Source organism: Panthera tigris, chromosome D2 (genome assembly GCF_018350195.1).
Source record: "Panthera tigris isolate Pti1 chromosome D2, P.tigris_Pti1_mat1.1, whole genome shotgun sequence".
NCBI lineage: Eukaryota > Metazoa > Chordata > Mammalia > Carnivora > Felidae > Panthera > Panthera tigris.
In genome coordinates this window covers 28,785,685-28,809,269 of record NC_056670.1, presented here as the reverse complement: position 1 = coordinate 28,809,269, position 23,585 = coordinate 28,785,685, and the positions used below count along the sequence as shown (strand labels likewise).

The 23,585-nt window shown below is 40.2% G+C and overlaps 1 protein-coding gene across 1 annotated transcript in view; it reads right to left on the bottom strand.

The window, feature by feature from the left end:
* Positions 1-11: 11 nt before the first annotated feature.
* The window catches only part of MYPN (myopalladin), a 75,655-nt gene continuing 52,081 nt past the window's right edge, over positions 12-23,585 (bottom strand). The window contains exons 12-19 of the mRNA XM_042960486.1: positions 17,012-17,233; positions 15,668-15,817; positions 14,675-14,757; positions 13,107-13,233; positions 11,647-11,854; positions 9,458-9,623; positions 3,881-4,014; positions 12-429 (exon numbers count right to left, since the gene is read on the bottom strand). Of these exons, the coding sequence (XP_042816420.1) occupies positions 260-429; positions 3,881-4,014; positions 9,458-9,623; positions 11,647-11,854; positions 13,107-13,233; positions 14,675-14,757; positions 15,668-15,817; positions 17,012-17,233 (1,260 nt within the window). The 3' untranslated portion in view covers positions 12-259. The remainder of the gene's footprint in view (positions 430-3,880; positions 4,015-9,457; positions 9,624-11,646; positions 11,855-13,106; positions 13,234-14,674; positions 14,758-15,667; positions 15,818-17,011; positions 17,234-23,585) is intronic.

Genomic DNA, 23,585 nt, shown 5'->3' with positions numbered 1-23,585 from the left:
TGGCAGCTTCATGACATCTTTGGTTCATCTGTATTGTCTTCTCACATTTTTGTTGGAATCTTTAAAAGGCACAGCCCTACATCTTTCCCCCAGCTGAGACTGCAAGAGTCTCCAGCTGACTTATTCAAAGCACTTCTTGCCAAGGGTCCAGCAGCATGGGAACTTACTCAAATCCAGTTGCTTGGAAACCACTGTATCTGGCTTGTCCTCCTTCCCCCTCCACAGTCCGCCCCCTTATACAGCAGGCACCCAAACATTCCTAAAGTTCATCACTCTCCACTACACTCCGAGAAGAGCATGAATACACCATTGTGCTTTCCATGGAGGAGAAGGCAGAGAAAATGTCAAGTCCTTTACTGGTGAGAGATCCGTAGCGACTGCCACTGGGCCGGACAGACATGGGTGTTGGGATCTGCTGGTGCCACTGAGCTGGAAAATGGACCAAATAATGTGTTACAAAGGAATGCAGTCTAGCAGATACAGTGTATGGGTGTGTTCTGTCCTCATTCCAACACGTTCTCTAAAATGCACCATTTGTAAAAACAATAAGATCTCTCCCCTGCTGTGAACTAGGCTGGCCATCTCTTATGCTCCTAATGCCAAAACTCTGGGACTATAAGAGTGGCTGACTAAGGTGATTTTTCAAAATATGACCTAGGATGGGGTCTTCCACGGGCAGTGTAGAAAGAGCTTCAGGCTCTCAAGAGAAGGTACCTGAGAAGGTAGAGACAGAAACTTGAGGAAATGGAAGCCAAAAGATGGTTCTGGACCTCTCAGTAGTACCTATTTCACACCCTAATCACTAATCAGCCCCTACCTACCCACCTCCCTAATCAGGTTCTAATGAGTTACCGCAAGAAGAATGAAAAGTAACTTCTGTTCAACCAATCATGGTTCAGGTACAAAAGAGAATGTATTAGAATTTCCATGTTTAGCAAGCACTGTTTTTAGCAGAGATGATCCTTAGGCTTGAACATGGCCTGAGTGAAATATCCATCCAAACTGCTCTTATCTTTTATTCAGAAACTACTGAGCAATCTTCTGATTAGGTTTCCAGGGACCTTGATGTGGAGAAGGGGGAACACCGGGTGGGGAACATTGATGCTATGGTTCCCAGGAAGCTATGGACCTTTTTAGCATTCTGATTTATAAATTGGGCCTTTGTTGATTTCCTTATTTTGAATCAGTTTTTTAGAGTCTAAATACCTCCAAATGAATTGATAAAATCAAATATTGGAAGCTACAATTCTAATAGTGATTCTGCTGAAGAATAGGCATTCAATAAAGCCACAGTGAACAGCTAGTCAAGTCTCTGCTCCAGACATCTTAACCAGCCTACTGTAATTGCTTCTATTAGAAGCCCTCCTTCGGATGAGAGAGGGGAGCCTGTCCTCAGACAGGCAGGAAGTGGTGGGAGAGGGGGTAGGGGATTGATTTTAGCCCAAGTCCTCCATCCTCTCCTCCACTCCCAGGTTCCCAACTGAGGAAATAACACCCCCTATTGTTGGTGCTGTGCAACCAAGACAGGAGACAGAAGGGTGAGCCAGGACAAACAACCAGGAAAGGGAGAAGGATTGGGACAAAACTTATCTATTTCAGGGCTTATTGGTACTGGGTTTCTTGGCTGGAGACCTAGTTCCCTCTGGTATGGTGAAGTGGATGAAATGGATAAGGGACTTAACCTAGGTTGAACTATATCGATGGCCCTCTCTCCCCGCCCCCAACCAGGGGACAGTACATTAGGGTCAGCTTCCCTCACAGTTGAATTTCTTTTCAAGTTCAAGGATAAAGGAAAATAATCAGAAAGCTATATATTTCCCCCAAGTATTAGAAAATGGCAAGCCAAGGTCCTACCTGCATGGTACTAAAAAAGGAATACATCTAGTATGCACCTATGAAGAGCAGGGACCTCAGGTTCTAGACACAGTGACTTCTATTTGTAACTTAGGTTAATCATGTTGAACCAGTAATGAAAAAGAAATTTATTAATTATTTGGGCACCTGGGTGGCTCAGTCAGTTGCGCAATGAACCGACTCTTGGTTTTGGCTCAGGTCATGATCTCACAGTTTGTGAGTTTGAGCCTTGCGTCAGGACAGCACAGAGCCTGCTTGGGATTCTTTCTTTCTCTGCCCTTACCCCACTCATGCGTGTGCTTGCTTGCTTGTACACACTCTCCTTCTCTCTCAAAATAAATAAATAAACTTAAACAAAAGAAATTTGTTAATTATTAAATTATTTTTTAAAACAAATTTTAAAGGAGAGGAAAAAAGAATCACCCTTTTGGATTAAGGAATATGTCTCCAAAAGTGCCAGTTAATGTCAAAATTATAGACAAGATGCATAGAGTACATTAATAGATTAATAAAGATGAACTTGTTGGGGCACCTGTGTGGCTGTCAATTGAGTGTCCAACTCTTCATTTCGGCTCAGGTCATGATCTCACCATTCGTGGGTTCTTGTGGGTTCGAACCATACGTTGGACTCTGTGCTGGCAGCATGGAACTGGTTTGGGATTTCTCTCCCTTTCTCTCTGCCCCTCTCCCACTCGTGTGTGTGTGTGTGTGTGTGCGCGCACACACACACACACACACACACACACAAAGTAAATAAATAAATATTAAAAAAGATTAACTTATTAAATCCTTTTTTTTTTAATGTTTATTCATTTTTGAGCGAGGGAGACAGAGAGTGAGCAGGGGAGGGGCAGAGAGAGAAGTAAACAGAGAATCTGAAGCAGGCTCCAGGCTCCAAGCTGTCAGCACAGAGCCTGACATGGGGCTCAAATCCACAAACCGTGAGATCATGACCTGAGCCAAAGTTGGATGCTGAACCAACTGAGCCACCAAGGCACCCCTAAATCCTTTTGAAAATTAGAAACATGGCTCAAAGGAATGGTACAAAAACCTGGATTTGCATCTCGGCTATAGATACTTAACCTCCCTGAGCCCAGATTCAGGGCTGGATCCCACGACCCTGGGATCATGACCCGAGCCAAAATCAAGAGTCAGATGCTCACCTGACTGAACCACCCACGTGCCCATCTTCAGCATTTAAATGAGGGTGACAACAGGGGCCCCTGGGTGGCTCAGTCGGTTAAGCGTCTGACTTCGGCTCAGGTCACCATCTCACGGTCCGTGAGTTCGAGCCCCGCGTCGAGGTCTGGGCTGACGGCTCAGAGCCTGGAGCCTGCTTCCGATTCTGTGTCTCCCTCTCTCTCTGCCCCTCCCCCGTTCATGCTCTGTCTCTCTCTGTCTCAAATAAATAAATGTTAAAAAAAAATTAAAAAAAAAATAAATGAGGGTGACAACAATTGCAATAATTGGAAGGTCCTAAGGGTACCATTTTGTAAATTACAAGTCATTATACAAATATCATTTGATATTATTATTAGGACAGCTCTCTATTATTAGTCTGGTTGTGGGATTGGCACAATAAATATTTATGGAATGCATTAACAGGTGAATGAGGACAGGACAATTCTGCTGGGTGGAGGTATGTGTGGGGGAAATGACAGGCAGTGGGGAGGGAGTTCCAGTGGGTGGCCCATGGCATGAAGGAGACAGCATGAGATGCTAGATGATTGGAAGCACAAGCATGGTTAAACTCTGAAATAGCTGTAATTCCTAGTAATATAGGTCTTTTTTGGGAAGAAACTTAAGCTCATTTAAATGCAAAAGTGTGCAAAAGTGTACAAAAGTATACAAAAATATACAAAAGCATTGAGGCGACTAGGGTGAAATGATTTTAAAAATCCATCGTTTAAGCACTAAAATATAATCTAACCAATTCAATTATGGAAACATACTACGCCTATCCTTAAAACATTTTTTTCAAGCTGCCTATCATACACAGATGTTCAACTGAGGACGTTACACCTACCGTATATATCCAACCTGGCAGTGCACGACACGATGCCAGCTTCATTCTTGGCTGACAACGTGTACCATCCAGCGTCAGATTTCTTGGCTGGCTGAATGAGGAGGCAGACATACCCTGTTGCGTCCTGGTGCATACTAGAGAAAAGAGAGAACATATCTGCAATTGCATCCAGGGGCAGAAAAGGCCTTAGGGAATTCAGGGCTCAGGGAAACTCTCAGGGCAGATCCAGCAGGGCAGCACTACCCTCCTCCCTGACCCTCCAGAGAGGCAAGGGAGACTCAGCTTAAAGCAGTTATCAAAGGCAAACTGAAAAGTGGAAAGGAATCACAAAAGAGCAGCAGTTAACCCGGTGAGGCCCAGATGAAGGTTGACAGCCCAGGCTGAGACCTGTTCTTGCCCTTCCCACTGTTCCACCTCTCCTGGAGTTATACTCCCCCCCAGAGGAGGTGCCCCCACTTGTCACAACCAAAGTCCAGAAAAATCTCTTTTCCCAACCTGATTGGACATTTCAACAAGAACTTTGCTAAGAAGCTATGGGAAAGTAGACCAAGATGGGAGTCCAGGGATTGATATACTGTTAGTATGGAGGGGTTATTTCTTAATGTAACCAACTGAGCATGTGCAGCAGTTAGCTTAATACAAAGGAGCAAATCAGCATGTTGTTCCCTTATGTTTCCTTGATATCAGTAGTTCTCAACCTTGGCTGCATATTGCAATCCTGGATAATTACGCTAATATTTCAGGCTGGGTTTAGCATGTTATATTAATGAGTTATATTAATTGATTAATTAATTAATTATTTAAACTTTATGCCCAATGTGGGCTTGAACTCACGACCCCAAGATCAAGAGTCACATGTTGTACTGATTGAGCTAGCTAGGTTGCATTAACATAGACTGAAATGTTAAATCAAGAATATTTTCTGTGCTTGCTAAAGTTTTACCAGAGAAAAATCTTGACCTATGTAGACTTCTTAGATGCCAAAATTCTGTAAAGCTTGACAGTTACAACATCCTCTGGGACAAATTCAGTTTATTGTGAAAAAATAATTCTCAGTAGAAACTTTTGTACACAAGCTGCCTTTGTGTGCTTGCCCCTCATGGAGTAAAACCAAAATGGCACAGATAAGGTTGGTTAGAGGAAATGTAGCAAGATACCCACTTTTGGTAACTGGATCCTTAGTTTCTTTCCTTTTCCTCCCTCTCTTTCTTCCTTCCTTCCTTCCTTCCTTCCTTCCTTCCTTCCTTCCTTCCTAAGTAGGCTTCATGCCCAGGATGGAGCCCAACATGGGGCTTGAACTCATAACCCTGAGATCAAGACCTGAGCTGAGATCAAGAGTTGGACGCTTAACCTACTGAGCCACCCAGGCACCCCCTTAGTTACTTTAAAAATAACCATGTAGTGATGGATAGAGAAGGAGTTACTGCCTTAATGTTTTGTTTTGCTTTATCTTATTTTAGCATTTTACTATCAAAGGGGTTTTCTGTGTACTAATATGACTGAAGACACATGACAAAAAAATGCAAGGTCTTCATTTATTCTGTGTACATTTTTAAACTTAAAACTTAAAGTTTTTAACAAAATCAGAAATTAAAGAGGAGAAATAACAACCAACCCCACAGGAATACAAAGGATTATAAGGGAATATTATAAAAAATTGCATGCCAACAAATTGGACAATCTAAAAGAAATGAATAAATTCTTAGAAACATATAACCTCCCAATACTGAATCAGGAAGACATAGAAAATCTGTACAGACCAATCACCAGCAATGAAATTGAATCAGTAATCAAAAAAACTCCCAAGAAACAAAAGTCAAGGATAAGATGGCTTCACAGGTGGATTCTACCAAACATTTGAAGAAGAGTCAGTACCTCTTCTCAAACTATTCCAAAAAAAAAAAGGTTGGTTAGATGAAATCTAGCAAGAAGGAAGGTAGGCTCCCAACTTCATTTGCTGAGGTCAGCATTACCCTGAACCAAAATTAGATAAAAATACTACAAAAAAAGAGAACTAGGGGCGCCTGGGTGGCTGAGTCGGTTGGGCATCCGACTTCAGCTCAGGTCACGATCTCACGGTTTGTGAATTCAAGCCCTGCGTCGGACTCTGTGCTGACAGCTTGGAGCCTGGAGCCTGCTTCAGATTCTGTGTCTCCCTCTCTCTTCCCTTCCCCAGCTCATGCTGTATCTCTCTGTTTCTCAAAAATAAATAAACATTAAAAAAAAGAACTGCAGGCTAATATCTCTGATGAACATAGATGCAAAAATCCTCAACAAAATAATAGCAAACTGAATTCAACAATATATATTATGATCGTGATTCCACGATCAAGTGGAATTTATTCCTGGCTTGCAAGGGTGGTTCAATATTCACAAATCAATCAATGTGATATATCACATAAACAAGAGATGGATAAAAACCATATGATCATTTCAATAGATGCAGAAAATGCATTTTACAAAGTACAACATCCATTCATAAATAGGTTTAGAGGGAACATACCTCAACATAATGAAGGCCTTACATGAAAAATCCACCGCTAACATCTTACTCATCGGTGAAAAACCGAGAGGTTTTCCCCTAAGGTTAGTAGCAAGACAAGGATGTCCACTCTCACCACTTTTATTCAACACAGAACTGGAAGTCCTGGCCACAGCAATCAAATAAGAAAAAGGAATAAAAGGCATCCAAATTGGTAAGGAAGTACAATCTTCACTATTTGCAGGTGACATGATACTATATATAAAAGACTCTAGGGGTGCCAGGGTGGCTCAGTCAGTTTGGTGTCTGACTTTGGCTCAGGTCATGATCTCATGGTTCATGGGTTTGAGCCCCACAATAGGCTCTCTGCTGACAGCTCAGAGCCTGGAGCCTGCTTTGTATTCTTTGTGTCTTCCTCTCTATCTGCCCCTCCCCTGCTTGCACTCTGTTTCTCTCTCTCTCTCAAAAATAAATAAACATTAAAAAAAAAAATCCTAAAGACTCCACTAAGAAACTACCGGAACTGTTAAATTAAGTCAGTAAGGTTGCAGGATTCAAAATCAATATACAGAGATCCACTGCATTTTTTAAAAACACTTTTTAAAGTAAGCTCTACATCCAATGTGGGGCTTAAACTCACAACCCCAAGATCACCAACTGAGTCAGCCAGGCACCCCCTGCATTGCATTTATATATACTAATAATTAAATAGCAGAGAGGGAAATTAAGAAAACAATCCAACTTATAGGTGCACCAAAACAAAAACAAAAACAAAAGAAACCCTAGGAATAAACTTAACCTAGGAGGTGAGAGACCTGTACTTTGAAAACTATAAAACATAGATGAAAGAAATTGAAGACGACACAAACAAATGAAAAAATATTCCATGCTCATGGATTGAAAGAACAAATATTGTTAAAATACTCATACTACCCAAAGCAATCTACAGTTAGATGCAATCCTTATCAAAATACCAATAGCATTTTTCACAGAACTAGAACAACTGATCCTAAAATTTATATGGAACCACAAAAGACCCCAAATAGCCAAAGCAATCTTGAAAAGAAAAACAAAACTGAAGGTATCACAATCCCAGATTTAAAGTTGTACTACAAACCTGTAGTAATCAAAACAGTATGATACTGGCACAAAAATAGACCAATAGATCAATGGAACAGAATAGAGAGCCCAGAAACAAACCCATGATTATATGGTAATTAATCTTTGACACAGGAGGCAAGAATATGCAAGGGAAAAAGACAGTCTCTTCAACAGATGGTGTTGGGAAAACTGGACAGCTACATGCAAAAGAGTGAAACTGGATTACTTTCTTACACCATACACAAAAATAAACTCAAAATGGGTCAAGGCTCTATGTGAGAACTGAAACCATAAAAATCCTAGGAAAGAGCATAGGCAGTAACTTCTCTGACATCAGTCATAACAGCATTTTTCTAAGTATGTCTCTCGAGGGAAGGGAAACAAAAGCAAAAATAAACTATTGTGACTACATCAAAATAAAAACTTCTGCATAGCAAAGTATACAATCAGCAAAACTAAAAGACAACCTACTGAGTGGGAGAAGATATTTGCCTACGACTTATCTGATAAAGGGTTAGTATACAAAATATATAAAGAACTTAATACAACTCAACACCAAAAAACCCAAATAATCCAATTAAAAAATGGGCAGAATACATGAACAGACATTTTCTCAAAGAAATGCAGATAGCCAACAGACACATCAAAAATGCTCAACATCACTCATCATCAGGGAAATGCAAATCAAAACCACAATGAGATATCACCTCACACCTGTCAGAATGGCTAAAATCAACACAAGAACCAACAAGTGTTGATGAGGTTGTGGAGAAGAAAGGAACCCTTGTGCACTGTTGGTGAGAATGCAAACTGGTGCAGCCTCTGTATGGAGGCTCTTCAAAAAATTAAAAGTAGAATCACCATATGATTCAGTAATTCCACTACTGGATTTTTATGCAAAGAAACAAAAATACTAATTTGAAAAGATGTATGAACCTGTATGTTTATTGCAGCATTATTTACAATAGCCAAAATATGGAAGCAACCCAAGTGTCCATTGATAGATGAATGGATAAAGATGTGATATGTGTGTATATACACACACACTCACACACACATGCGCTTGCATGTGCGTGCACGCGCACGCGCGCGCGCGTGCACACACACACACACACACACACACAAACACAACACACACACAGGAATATTACTTAACCATAAAAAAGAATGAAATCTTACCATTTGCAATAACATGGATGGATCTAGAGAGTATAATGCTAAATGAAATAAGTCAGTCAGAGAAAGACAAATACCATATTATTTCGCTCATACGTGGAATTTAATAAAAAACAAAGGAATAGAGGTGCTCTGGTGGCTCTGCCGGTTAAATGTCCGACTTTGGCTCAGGTCACGATCTTGAGGTTCATGAGTTTGAGCTCTGCATAGGGTTCTGCGCTGTCAGCACAGAGCCTGGAGCCTGCTTTGGATTCTGTGTCTCCCTCTCTCTCTGCTCTTCCCTTGCTGGCACTCTGTCTCTCTCCCTCTCAAAAATAAATAAACATTAAAAAAATAATTTAAAAAACCCCAAAGGAACAAAGGGAAAAAAGAAACAAACCAAAAAACAGACTCTTAACTATAGAGAACAAACTGATGGTTTCAGAGGGGAGGTTGGTGGGAGGATGGGGGAATAAAGGAAAGGGATTAAAAAGTACACTTATCTTGATAAGCATTGAGTAATGTATAGAATTGTTGAGTCACTATATTGTCCACCTGAAACTAATATAACGCTGTATGTTAGCTATACTGAATTTAAAATTTTTAAAAACCCACTAATTAATCTGGAAAAAAATTAAGGTTTTGAAACTGTGGAACATCTGTATTATGGACTGTCCTTCAGGAACAAAAAGAAATTCTTGATACGTACAATGATGTGGATGAAATTCAAATGCATCATATTGGGTGACAGACAGATTCAAAAGACAACAGACTTATTTGGGTGCCCAGGAAGCCCCACTAAGTTTGGAAGTCCCTTTGAATGTGGAAGCAGGCTGTACCTGATCCTCTCTCTGGTGAAAGGGATGGTTTCGTTGTCCTTCTTCCAGTAGAACACGGGTGGCGGCATGCCTATCACACGGCACTCCAGCCTCACTGGGTGGCCTTCGGGAACGCCGCTGTTCTGCAGTTTCTCCAGGATCACAGGTGCTTTCTTCACCTCTTTGGCTGAATGAGAAGAAGGGCCATTCTTGTTTGGATAGTAAGTGCCTTGGGGTTCATGCTTCAAACTCATTACAGTTAAAGAATTTAGCAGAGTAGGCACCCCCCTCCCCGACTTTACCTTCTCTTCAGAACACTTTTTACCTCTCTAAGTGAAGATCGCTGTCTTGATAAAAGCTCCAGAAATGATTTAAAAAGAAATAATGAAACTTTCACTTTGTATGAGAGACAACACTCAAGGGCCTGTACTGCACATGGGGGATGCAAATAGTGGGTGTGGAATTTAAAGAGTTTCTTTTATTCTCAGCAGTAAATTTTGAGAAACAACAGACTTTAAATACTAAATATATCCTTTCTCTTTTCTAGAGGAGTTTATTTTGTGGAAGGCATATTAATTTTCCCTCAACTATTATTTTGAAGAAGTTTATAGCTACAGAAAAGAAGTACACTACATTTTACAAATATTTGAAAAATGTTTATTTATTGTTTTTGAGAGAGAGAGAAAGAGTGCAAGCGGGAGAGGGGCAGAGAGAGAGGAAGACAGAGGATCCAAAGTCGGCTCTGGGCTGACAGCAGAAAGCCTGATGTGGGGCTTAAACCCATGAATTGCAAGATCATGACCAGAGCCAAAGTTGTACACTTAACCGACTGAGCCACCCAGGCACCCTGAGAGGTACACTACTTACACACACACACACACACACACACACACACACACACACACACACATTATGCTTCCTAAGGAGGCCTTTTTTGGGCAAAGATACCTCATATTTCAGGATTCCAGAGTCAATATTTGCAAAATAGTGGGGGGAAAAATGAAAGCTTACAGTTAATATGTCCTTGTAGAATGAGCTTTTCCTACTTTGTTGGGAGGAAAAAATTAAGAGTGAGAAAAAGAAAAAGATATATGGGGCAAGCAGCCACTAACCTATAGACAGGATAGCATGCCGAAGCCATCCTTGTTTCTGGTAGGGGCCACACATGGGAGAAAGCTCAGCACTAGAATTCATGTATTCTGAAGTCTAGTTTTGGCTAGACTCCTGCCCTAAGGGCTGGTATCAACCAAGTGATGATGACTAGTCATTATTTGTAGGCATTACAGTATTTTGTTCATATCATCTCATAAGGTAAAGGTTCATTTGCTTAGTTATTAACTCAACATTTGGTGAGCACTGTTCACGTTCTAGACACTGAGTCAGACACTCGAGATACACCAAAAAAGTCAGAATGTCTGACTTTCGAAGCTTACAGTCTCTTCAGGAAGGCAAAACAGTTACATAGAAGGCTGTAAGTGCTCTGAAGAGCCCCTCCTTTTCTTTTAAAAAAAAAAAACTTCTTTTTAATGCTTATTTTGAGAGAGAGAGCAAATGCGAGCTGGGGAGGGGCAGAGAGAGAGAGAGGAAAAGAGAGAGAGACAGAATATGAAGCAGACTCTAGGCTCTGAGCTGACAACACAGAGCCCAACACAAGGCTTGAACCCATGAACCGTGAGATCATGACCTGAGCTGCAGTCGGACACTTAACCGACTGACTGAGCCACCCAGATGCCCTGAGCCCCTCCTTTTCCAAGTGCTGTGGAAACAGAGGAGGATGTGCCTTGGTGGTAATGTTCGAATTAAGCCTTTGACAATGAGGAGGTGGTTCCTAGGCAATGAAGGGCATTCCTGGTAGAAGGATCACTGAAGCAAAGACATGGAAGCTTGGGGTAGGGCCAAGATTCTGGTGTGTTCCAGGAGTGATGAACATAGGGCAAGTGACTTAGATTTAGTGATAGTCAATTAACTAATGAATTGATTGATTGATTAACTATTACAATGACTCCCACACAAGGTACCACATTATGTGTTTTAGCTTGCTGATATGTCTTTGAAAGCAATGTAGGAAATAATGGCCCTTACTACATGAAGGAGAAATTGAAATGAGGTTTGGTGGGGCAAAGGACTAAGGAATTCTGTCAGAGGCTGTGCATATTTGGGCAGCAACTTTGAAGGGAGTTATGTTTAGGGGCCCCAGCAGCAAACCTTACCTACTACAGTGAGCTCCAGACTAAAGGAATTCTGTCCAGTTTTGTTGGTAGCAATGCATGTATACGTCCCCGCATCACGTTGAGTGAGTGGGTCAATGAGCAGAGAGTGGACTCCAGTCTCCCTGACCAACATCTTGTGGGAGGCGTCTGGTAGCACAGGTTGGCCATTGAGCAGCCACGTCAGCTCTGGGGGCGGTAAGCCACTCACCTAATAAAGAACAGGACAGCTGAGGCAAATGGCAGACCGATGACAGGCAGATTTATTTGGTGGCTGAATTCTTTATCCTTGTCTGGCACCAAATAGATAGTGAGAAAATAAATGGGGTGTGTTTTCTACAGGGGCATCAGGACAAGAGGGGTCTGGATGGATGACTGCATTAATTTAAACTGTATAGTATTTTGACCCCAAATCAGGTCATGATTATATTCTAGATTAGAATAAATAAGAAATAAAAAATTAAATAAATAGGTAAAATAGGCCTGCCACGTCAGTTTCACAGATGGTATATTGCTTACATACTAACAAGCAAGAGGCAGCCAAGAAAAGGGCAGACCTTAAACTAGAGTTCTCAAACCTTGCCGTGCATTATGATCAAGTGGGGAGCATTTGAAAATCTTAATGCCCATTTACTATATCAAGTCAGAATCTCTGGGGATGGGAGCTGGAATGGGTACCTTTTAGGGTTTAGCATGGAAGAAGTAACAATCAATCCCGAATATTATTTAGGCAGACATTGGCAGAGCAAGAACCACCTGGAGAAGTGGATTCCATGAATGCTTAACCTCAAGCCTTTACTAATTTGCATCTAAAATTTCCACAGCATTCTGATCTTTGGGGTGAAAGAGGTGACTTAAGTTTCTCTTCATACTGAGAGATCTCCATGTTGCTCGACTGAATATAGTTTCTGGTTGAAGAATTAGAATGTAGAATAGTTAAAGGTGGTGGCTGTTGATTAGTATGAGAAACCGGCTTTGATTTTCATAAACCACCTTGGAGCCATCTTTTCATGACTATAATTTTTTTCAAAGTCTATATATCACAGCAATTCACCTCAAGGATACAAAAATCACAGTTTTGGCTTTATAGTAATAAAGACTTTCCAGGCACCACATGGAAAATGTCTAAATTATAGCAATCAATCACCTCTTTGGTTGTCTTTTACAAATTCAGAGTTAACTTGATACAATACCAATGTAATTTTTTCCCAATGAAATCTTATTAAGATGTAAAGATTTAAAAATTTCATGAAATTCTTTTGTCTGGTATTAAATGCTCTGTAAAAGCCTTTTGAGAAAAGAAGTGATCTATCTCCCTTCCCCAGTCCCCCTTTCCCAAAACAAAACAAAAACCAACCCAAAACAAAAAATAAACACAAAACAAATACAAACAAAAGTAAGTGCAAATGAACAAATGCAAAATGTGAACAGATCTGGAACCAAGGATGGCTATTAGAGTCTACCTTACAGTCCAGTCGACACAGGCGCCCCTCGTGAGCTACCATATCCCCAGGAGCCTGCAGGAAATGTGGCCGGAAAAAGCGTTCCTGTAGGGGCTCTTTGTCTCTTTCTTGTACTCGGGACCTTCCTCTATAAAAACAAGCATGTTCAGGAATTAAACATAGAAACCAATTTATAAACTTATGACAGCAGGCATTTAGGCTGGGCTATAGAGCCTAGAGAACAGATATTTTTTGGGGGGGTGGGGTGGGGAAGGAGGTCGCTCTACCGTAAACAAATAATAAATAACAAATAATAGTGTGGAGCTGAGGTAAAAAACAAAGTGGTAAGCATTTCATACACGTAGGATTATCTTGTGAGATCTGTAATCAAATAAACAGGCTTTAGCTTCTTTCTCTTTGAAGTCATCCTGGGTTAAGTGGCTCAGCTCTTCTTGCCTTGGCTTTGACCAGTTGTTCAAAAGTTTCAAAATAAACAAATAAATCAGTATTCAAGCTGAATCTCAAATGAGAGCCAAAAAACAAGTCCTGTTTATTACCCAGAACAAGGCAGCTGCAATCCCTGTGTCTCTAAGTAATAAAATTTAACCTGGCTATAAATTATGGCAGACTATTAAAGATGATCATGAACTTAAACTGGTTAAGACGGACTCACAGTAACAGCTGTTCTTGAAGAAAAAAAAAATGAATAAGAAGGTATAGTTGCAGTGGTGATGAAATACTGTATCTGAAACGTGGGTCACTATTTTTGCTCCTTTGGTAAGTCAAATATAATTCATCCATGTCAGCAACTGTGGAATGCTCTGCTAAGACTTAGTGGCACCATAAGACTCAAGGGGAAGCCAGGCTCTTAATTCTTAGTGGTTAGTAAAATCATGGAGGAAGAAAGCCAGTTGCTATGTTAGAGGCAACTGTTATATTGGGGACAACAACAACAAGACTAATCAATCTATATACATATAATCATTAACAGTTTATATATTATTAAGGAAAATATGGCAATTTAATTCAAAGACTCTGGTTTTACATATTACCTGTACTGCTACTACTAATGGTTACAAATTTTGAGCCATTAAAAGTATGCCACAGGGGCGCCTGGGTGGCTCAGTCGGTTGAGCGTCCGACTTCAGCTCAGGTCACGATCTCACAGTTCGTGAGTTCGAGCCCCGCATCAGGCTCTGGGCTGACGGCTCAGAGCCTGGAGCCTGCTTCCGATTCTGTGTCTCCCTCTCTCTCTGCCCCTCCCCCATTCATGCTCTGTCTCTCTCTGTCTCAAAAATAAATAAACATTAAAAAAAAAATTAAAAAAAAAAGTGTGCCACGGACCAGTGCTTCTCAAATATAATGTGCTTCTAAATCACTTCGGGATCTTATTAAAATGTACATTATGACTCTGTAGCTCTAGGGTGGGCTTGTGATTCCACATTTGCAACAAGTTTCCAAGGGATGCTGATGCTGCAGGCGAGGGGCTACATTTTAGGTAACAATTTGTAGACCCAACACTTAGATGCTCATTGTGGTGGGTGGATGCTTGGGAAGGGCTAGAGAAGGGAGATTCTTACTGTCTTTACCTGTGAGACTGACCACCAGATGTTAGTCGACTACGAATGGGCAAACCTTGTACCATCAAGTGGCCAGAACAGCTGATTCTCCCCTGAGAAACAAAAATGAACAAGATTAAAAATAAGAAGACTTCCACATTTTTTTCAGTTTATATAAATTTTTCTGTGCCAGAACATTATGAACGTTTTGGCAAACTATTAGGAGAAAGAAAACTTGGGGGTGGGAATGAAAATAATAAAATATGACTCGTTAGATCACTGTTAATATTTCAGGGGGGATTTTTAAGAATGTTGTGATGACTTTCATTTTGAGCTTGGAAATGAACAGAGCACAGATGTAAAAAAATTTGAATTCTTGTGCACTTAACATTCTCTGCAGCAACATGCAGAGACCCTGGACAAGTATATTATACTTTTCTCAATAGAGATTATCCTCAAAACTAACATTTTAATAAGAAGAGTGGGTGAGAGTAGAAATTATAGTTGTATATTTTCTGTTCTAATAGTAGTTGAAGATATTTATTCTGCCATATCTCTTAAGGGAATTTTAAGTCTTGATCCTTGATCTCATTCAGAAAAGGAAAGTGAAAGATTATGGCTTTCCAACTTTTACCAAAAAAAAAAAAAAAAAAGACATTATGGATTTGAGGAATATTTACAAGCCTTTTTGGAGTAATTTGCTTGTTCTCTAAAGAACAAAACAAATCTTTTGATAGAATGATTTAGAGACTTTTCAAGAGAATCAATGAGTTGATAAGCACAAGATTTAGCCTGATACATCTGGGACACAGCGAACAGATACTACTAATGTCCTTTGACAAAGTCTGAAGGGTTGAATGACCCATCAATGGTCATTTTAAGCTGTGATACTGTGCTCTAGTTACACACAATCACAATGCTTCTATTCATTTTCCTCAGCAATGCTTAGTAACTCGCACTTCTCAATGACATCAACTGCTCCTCCCTCAGAGTGCGGCACAGCGCAGGACCCTGCTTCTGCACCTGGGGGTTGGCAGCCATGATAGTGTAGTTGCCATCGTCGTCACTGGTGGTGGAGTCAATGTGCAGAGAGCAGGTCCCATCTCCTTCTCGCCTCATTTTGCAGTGCTCATTTCTCTTTGAAATCTGCTTCCCATCTTTGAACCAGTAAACCTGCAATGAAAGATAATCAAGGAGAATCTACACTGTTCTGTACATCTTTTAAAGTAGGAAGTAGGGTGAGGCAAGGGCAGATTGCCATCTCTACAAGTGACCCATCTCTTATAAAGCACTTAGAAAAAAATTATAAAATATATTCAAATGACTGTATAATATACTGCTGAATTTGTACATATACAGCGCTTAGGTCAAAATTCTGTATAACTTAGGATTGAGATCAAGCTTTTGGCTCTTTTTATCGTATTTCATAATTGCTTAAAAAGCCACCCCAAGGACCAGACATGTCTCCAGGGGCAAAAGAATGAAAACCAGGAGGCTGAATTTTTCCCCATTGTCCTATTTACAAGCTCAAGTCTTCTGCAGTTTCAGATCTCAGGGTCTACAGTAGCTTACCTTACTTGAAAGGTTAGTATGGTTTATCATACCAAGTGGAATGAGGCCAGGATTCACTTGTGAAATTTCTCATCTGGCTAAAATTTAAATAAGTATCTTTTTCATGTTGGGTTCTGCATGTATCAAGGAGATCTCTCAAAGACAGGAGGGTTAAAGTACTGATTGCAGCTGTTCTCCTCTACATTTCCTGGTTACCTAACCATACATGATAACAGCATGCTAATGTTTGTGAAGGTAGAGTGGAGAGATCCCCTACCACAGCCACACCGGGTGTAAATCCTTCTTTCAGATGATTGCCAAAAAAATCTGGTGACTCATAAGATTTTTCAGCAGCCAGTGATAACGATATGACATTTTCAGCATTTACCCACCTAATAGTAATGATACAAATATAGTTCACTTTGTGCAACAACAGGCACTTTGTGGGTATTAGATAAATGCTAAAAAAAAAAAAAAAAGAAAAGAAAGAAAAAAAAGAAAAACATCAATTTGGTGAGTTTGGTGGTTGAGGGAATCAATAACCCAAAATGGAGGATTATGACTAAGAAGTTTATTTTAAACTTTTATTAAAATTCTAACTTACTTATAAATCAGATTTATTTTTGGCCTAATTATTTAACGATCTTATCCATGACTATCTCTTTTTAGTTAAATTATCTGGGCCTTGTTAATTTTCTGGTATTGATTTTTATTCCGTCTGTAGCTACATCCCTAGATTCTGATAGGATTTTCTCAAAGGCACTGTCTACAGTTGTGTGCTGTTTGTTGGCCAACTGGCTGATCATCTTCCCCTACCTTTGGAACAGGTATCCCAACAATTTTGCAGGTGAATGTCACTGGAGAGCCTTCTGTAACACGGAAATGCTTGAGTCTTTTGTCAAAGATGGGAGCTATACACTTGCCCGTGGGGATCTCATCATGTTGGATTTCATCATCTGATTCATCAACAGGGGTACGTTCCAAGCGAAACTCTATTTCATTCATCAGCCTCTGCTCAAAGCTTGAAATTTTGTACTCCTGTCAAAATGGCAAATATGTTTAAATTTAAGTTCTATGGGTGAGAAAGAAGGTATTTATCAGTATAATTTACGGATGGAACTTTTTAAGATTCAGATTTATATCATGGAAACCCAATAAACCGGGCATGTTCCATTTCCGGTTCCTCACCATGGAGCACTAAAGGAGATGCCAATGTCTCTACTATAATCCCAAACTGCCTGAGTGAATCCTGATTCCTCACCTTGAGTATGGAGCCCCAGTAGCATCCTGTAGAGAAATGAAGATGGAATGTAATTTCCATTACTACTATTAATGTCTATTTCAATATGTAGAACTTCCTATTTGATAATATGGCAAAACTATTCTGAACTGCATTCTGATGTACGCCTGCATCACCAACTTCCTATCTCTACTGGACATTCCCATCTGCATACTTCCTGAAACCTGTCTTGAATAAATCTCCCTTGACACCATATCCATCTTCATTGCATCTCTCTACTCCCACCACAACAAAACTACTTGAAATAATTTTCTATTGTTACGGGATCATTTCCTTGTCACCCACTCTTTTGCTAATGTACTCCAATTAGGTTTATGTTCTCATTGTTCCACTGAGATTACTATTGTCAGGGTCTCCAAATTTGCAAAATCCAGTTGTCACTTATCTGTTCTTACCTTACCTGATCTCTCAGCAGCATTAGACAAAGATGGCTACTTTCTCCTTTTTGAAACATTTTCTTCTGTTTGTTTTCACAACATCATATTGGTTTCTCTTCTCTTTCTTTAGCTGCTCCTTATCAGTCTTTTTGCTAGCTCCTAATCCTAGGTAGGTGGTTTCATCTTATCTCACAGCTTCAGATACCTTCTGTATGCTGATGACTTCAAATCCATATCTTTAAGTCTGGTCTTTCCCCAGAACTCATATACCCGATGATCTGCTCTACATCATGAGAGTCATACACCCAGTGATTGATTCTATATCATGGCTTGGGTGCCCAATGGGCATCTCAAACTGAGCATGATCCAGACACTTGATTTCTGTCTCCCAGAGATGCACCTACCCTACTCTTCCCCATCTCAGGAAATGGTGCCACTATTAATCTATTTAGTTAAGTAGTTAAACAGTGTTTCTCACACTGTCTTTGGTGAAAGTCAGGTTTTTAAAAATTTCCGATGTGTAGTTTTATAAAGTAAAATAAAAATGAATTACTAGCAAAATGAAATTTAAGACGTGTACAAAATTATTATATTCAATAGGTGTAAAATTTCTCTTCCAAATTGCTATAAAATTTCCTTTAAATTAAAAAAAAATTTTTTTAATGTTTATTTACTTTTGAGAGAGACAGAGACAGAGCTTGAGCGGGGGAGGGGCAGAGAGAGAGGGAGACGCAGAATCCAAAGCAGGCTCTAGGCTCTGAGCTCTCAGCACAGAGCCCGACGAGGGGCTCGAACCCACGGACCATAAGATCGTGACCTGAATGGAAGTCGGACGCCCAACCGACTGGGCCCAGGCGCCCCTACAAATTTTTTAAAAGTTTATTTATTTATTTTGAGAAAGAGAGCATGAGTGGGTGAGGGACAGAGAGAGAGAGACAGAGAGAGAGAGAATCCCAAGCAGGTTCTGCACTGACAGTGTCAGCGCTGACTCCTTCCCAATGCAGGGCTCAAACTCACGAACTATGAGATCATGACTTGAGCCAAAATCAAGAGTTGGGTGCTCAACCGAGCCGCCCAGGCGCCCACTATAAAAATTTCTTGATGGTTACACTCAGTTCCTGTTCTTATGTTAAGGTGGAGAGGTGATAGCTTGCAGACTGTCATGGGTCCTCAGACTATATTTTGAGTGTACCAAGTTAAATCCTAAATCTAGGACTTGTCCTGAATTCCTGTCACTCCCTCTCTCTGCCTTATTCGATGAAGCTTAAATGTCACTTCCCTAAAGCAGCCTTCCCAGTCCACTTCATCTAAATTAACTCCCCATTCTAATTCTCTACACAGTACTGGTTGCTATCTAGTATATTTCTTGTTTGTTTGTTGATTGAGTGATTAAATATCTCTAAGGATTAGAATGTTAGCCCCACAAGAGCAGAGATCTTGTTTATCTTGCTTCTCACTGTATCAGCAGCACCTGGAATAGTGGTCTGCCTCATGGCATGTGCTCAATGAGTATATGAAGAATGAGTGAATACGTGAATGACATGGGAGGAGGGCAATCGCTTGTTCCATTTATGCATCTTTGAGGAATCCAGAGCCAGGGCTTGTGTTGAAAGTGAGACCTTTTGTTAAGCTCATGACTCTAATTAACCATAATTTTGTAATTTAGGTGAGCTCCTTGGAGATGGCAGTAGGATGCTCCTGAAATAGAATATGGAAGCACATGGCTGATGTACATCTGTCCTTAGTGTTAGAGTAATTGAGTTCAGGACCCATAAGGTGTATTCTTAAGCTATTAAATCACATTACTCATGTTCTTTTATTATTGTCTTATACATATTATCACCTGAATTTGTGTAGAATTGGAACTTAGGAAAAACACAGAATCAAATGTTTCTTGGTTTCAATTTCTTGAAACAAATTTTAAATCCTCTCTCAGCCACATCTCACCCTGAGTAAGCAAAACAAATCCACAGCTCTTTCAAGATAGAGAAAATGATTAATCTCCAGTTAAGCTTATTAATTTTCAATCAGATAGTTCAAACCAGTTAAAGTAAAAAATTGCTCACTTCTATTTACTTGAACCCTAGTTTAAAAGTATTAAGAAACCTGGTTTAACAGCATTAGACTATTTTCTACATTATAGGAGCTTTTAGAAAGTTAGTAATTAAAGCTTCCAACTATCTATTAGGTTGAACTATATGAAACTGACATTTTTGTAGGTCAACATGTAGAATTTTATATGATTCAACCTAATACTTCACAATGACTATATTTTCCATAAATATATTAAGTGATCCCCCAAATTTGAAATATTTCTTAGTCTTGCCAATTTAAAAATCACATGAAGAATACGTATTTCTTCTTCGTTGAATTGCATTTATGCTTCCAAATATATGTTATTTTTCTTTTTAGTAAATCTGTTTATTTTCTAGGATATTTAGGACTAAAACCAATGACTCATTTTATTCGATTACTATATGAGGTAAAGTGAGGTGTTAAACAGAAGCTTTTTATTATTTTATTTATTTTTTTAAAAAATGTTTTATTTACGGGGCGCCTGGGTGGCTTGGTCGGTTAAGCGTCCGACTCCGGCTCAGGTCACGGTCTCACGGTCCATGAGTTCGAGCCCCGCATCGGGCTCTGTGCTAACAGCTCAGAGCCTGGAGCCTGTTTCAGATTCTGTGTCTCCCTCTCTCTCTGCTCCTCCCCTGTTCATGCTCTGTCTCTCTCTGTCTCAAAAATAAATAAACGTTAAAAAAATTTTTTTTTAAAAATGTTTTATTTACTTATTTTGAAAAAGAGAGTGAGTGTGAATGTGTGCATGAATGGGGAGGGGTAGAAAGAGATGGAGAGAGAATCCCAAGTTGGCTCTGCACTGTCAATGCAGAGCCTGACGCTGGGCTTGATCTCAAGAACCGAGAGATCATGAACAGAGCCAAAATCGAGTCAGACACTTAACTGACTGACCCAACCAGGTGTCCTGAACTTTATTATTTTAAAAATTACATTTAAACAGATCTCAAACCTCATACACACACAGATGCTAGGGTTCAGAAAACCCTAGAGTTTTTGTGAAGGTGGCAAGACTTCATGTTCTTTTATTAAAGAAGGTCTTAACCTTCTAAGGCTTCTCATCTTATTTCACTTAAGTCCCCAAATTCCCAGTCCATTCCATATCACCTCTAGCCACTTTTTCTTTCTTTCTTTTTTTCTTTCCCTATGCCCAGCATGGAGTCCAACACAGGGTGTGAACTCACCACCCTGAGATCAAGACCTGAGCTACGATCAAGAGTCGGACACTTAACCAACTGAGCCACCCAGGTGCCCCTAGCCATTGTTTTAATGAAGTCCTTGCTCTAAGCTAAAGAACCTTCTCTGAAGCCTCTACTGCCTGAGCTGTAAGGGCTGGTAACTTCCTGGCTAAATATACTGTCAGAGTTATTTACTATGGGGAGAGATGAATTCTTGAAATTCTATTTTGAAAGTATGAAGTAATTTTCCCAAAGAAGTGTTATTGTACATGGTGGTAAGTTATGATTATACCTAACATTCAGGAACACAATGGATGGTATATATGAGGCCTAAGTGTCTGACTGAGAATATAAATAACACATTGTCTCTATGTATTCCAAACTTGATTTTACCAAGTTGGGGCCTGATTTTGTGGAATTTACAAGTGTTTGAATGGATTTGATCCAAGGAACTACAGAGGCAATATGACTAAAATATGCATATTTTGTTTTACTATAAATGTATTCACATTGGTTATGTATTTATTATTTCGTCAACACTGCTAACTGGGAGGTCATGAAAACAACACTCAATGAGTTACTTAAAAAATACTACTCATAATTAGGTACTGAGGATACTGTCGCAACCAGATCTTAACTGGAAGTTTTTATTGAGACACTAAGATGGGCTAGATGTCAGAAAACAAGTGGATTGGCAGACAAACTATTCTCCAGAAATTTCAACGCAGGTGCTTACAGACAGGTTAGATGACTGAAACTCTTCACCACCATGGAGATACAAAGGAGTGAGGAGGGAGAAGATCCAGGGAGAGGTCTTTGGAGAGGGCTGTCTCTGCATCTCCTACCCCCACCTCCAGCCCAAGGGTTCCTGCCTTCATTTCAAGCTCAGCGAGGGAGGCTAAATGGACCCATTTGGAGAGCTTGCTTTGTTGTTGTTGTTGTTGTTGTTGTTGTTGTTTTTTACAGTGGGTTAGTATCTGACTCCTGCCTAAAAGCGCCAGAGTGAGGAGTGAGGCAGCTTTTTGTCAGTAGGCAAGCTGAAGGCTGAGTAACCTTCACTCCTGCATTGTGTCAGGGCGGAGGACCTGTGATGGTTCCCGTCACGCACGCGTGGGCCACATACAAGACAAAGCCACTGTGGGGTCAACTTTTGTCTCTCCATGGCTGGGTAAAGGAGTCAGGGACAGCAGTTGGTAAAGTGGGGGAAGAGAGAGCAAAAAAGAGAAGAAGTTGGCCACACTTCCCTTCCTGTCTTTGGATTCACCATTTGTAATAGTCCCTGGGTGTGGGGTATGGATGGGGGTGTTTGTGCGTGGGTTCTAATTTTTGAATAAGGATTGGAGTAGTTACTATAGGCTGGGAATATTGTACTACTAGATCAAGATTGTATTTTGCAACAAAGTAACCATAGAAGCTTATAGGAACTAAATGTAGTCAAAACTGTTTTTGAGATTGCCTTATATTTGAGATTGCCAGGAGCAGAAGAAATAGTCCGTCCCATTGAATAAATGTAAAGGGATACTGGGAGAAAAAAAAAATTCTTTTTAGACATATTTGCTTAATGTACCAGGTATAAAATGTATAAATTAACAATGAGCAACAAACTAAGAATACTGTAGGTCAGGGGTTTCCATGAAAGATTTCATGAAATATTTGGGAAATCAGAAACAGGAATAAGGAAACCATGCAGCTGTGTGGCAGGGGTAAGTGGCTTGTTGCTAAAGCACCGAATCTTTACATCTGAGATGGTATCAAAGAATACCACCCCCAAAGCAGAAATTGACGTCTGTTTGTAGTGCTTTGCAACCAAGAATTGGTATCCCAACTACCCCTATCACACATAAATCAAGGTTGTCATTCCACGTTATGACTGACGGGACTCAGATTTTGTAAAGAAATTTGTAAACAGGGGCGCCTGAGTGGCTGAGTCGGTTGAGCTTCCGACTTCAGCTCAGGTCGTGATCTCACAGCTCCTGAATTTGAGCCCCGCGTCGGGCTCTGTGCTGACAGCTCGGAGCCTGGAGACTGCTTCCCATTCTGTGTCTCCCTCTTTCTCTGACCCTCCCCTGCTCATGCTCTCTCTCTCTCTCTCTCTCTCAAAAATAAATAAACATTAAAAAAAAAAAAGATATTTGCAAACAAAAGCAATATGTTTTAGTTACATTTAGGTACTTCCTGCACTGTCTGCACAAAGACTGTACTGCTGGTAGATGCAGGCTTCGAATTTCCAGGGCTGCATTTATGTTGCCTTCTCCATTTTCTCTTGAGTTTTCTCTTTGTGAGTAAAAGCAGCAGTTTCTGCATTAGCTGCTTGTAAGTTATGTCTGTGCTCAAAGGAGAGAATTTTTTTTTGTGTGAAGCTAACATTCAGTTAACACCAGAGTTTAATTTCAGTGTGTTTTCATCTTTTTTACTAAAGTTTTTAATGTTTATTTTTGAGGGAGAGAGAGAGAGAGAGAGAG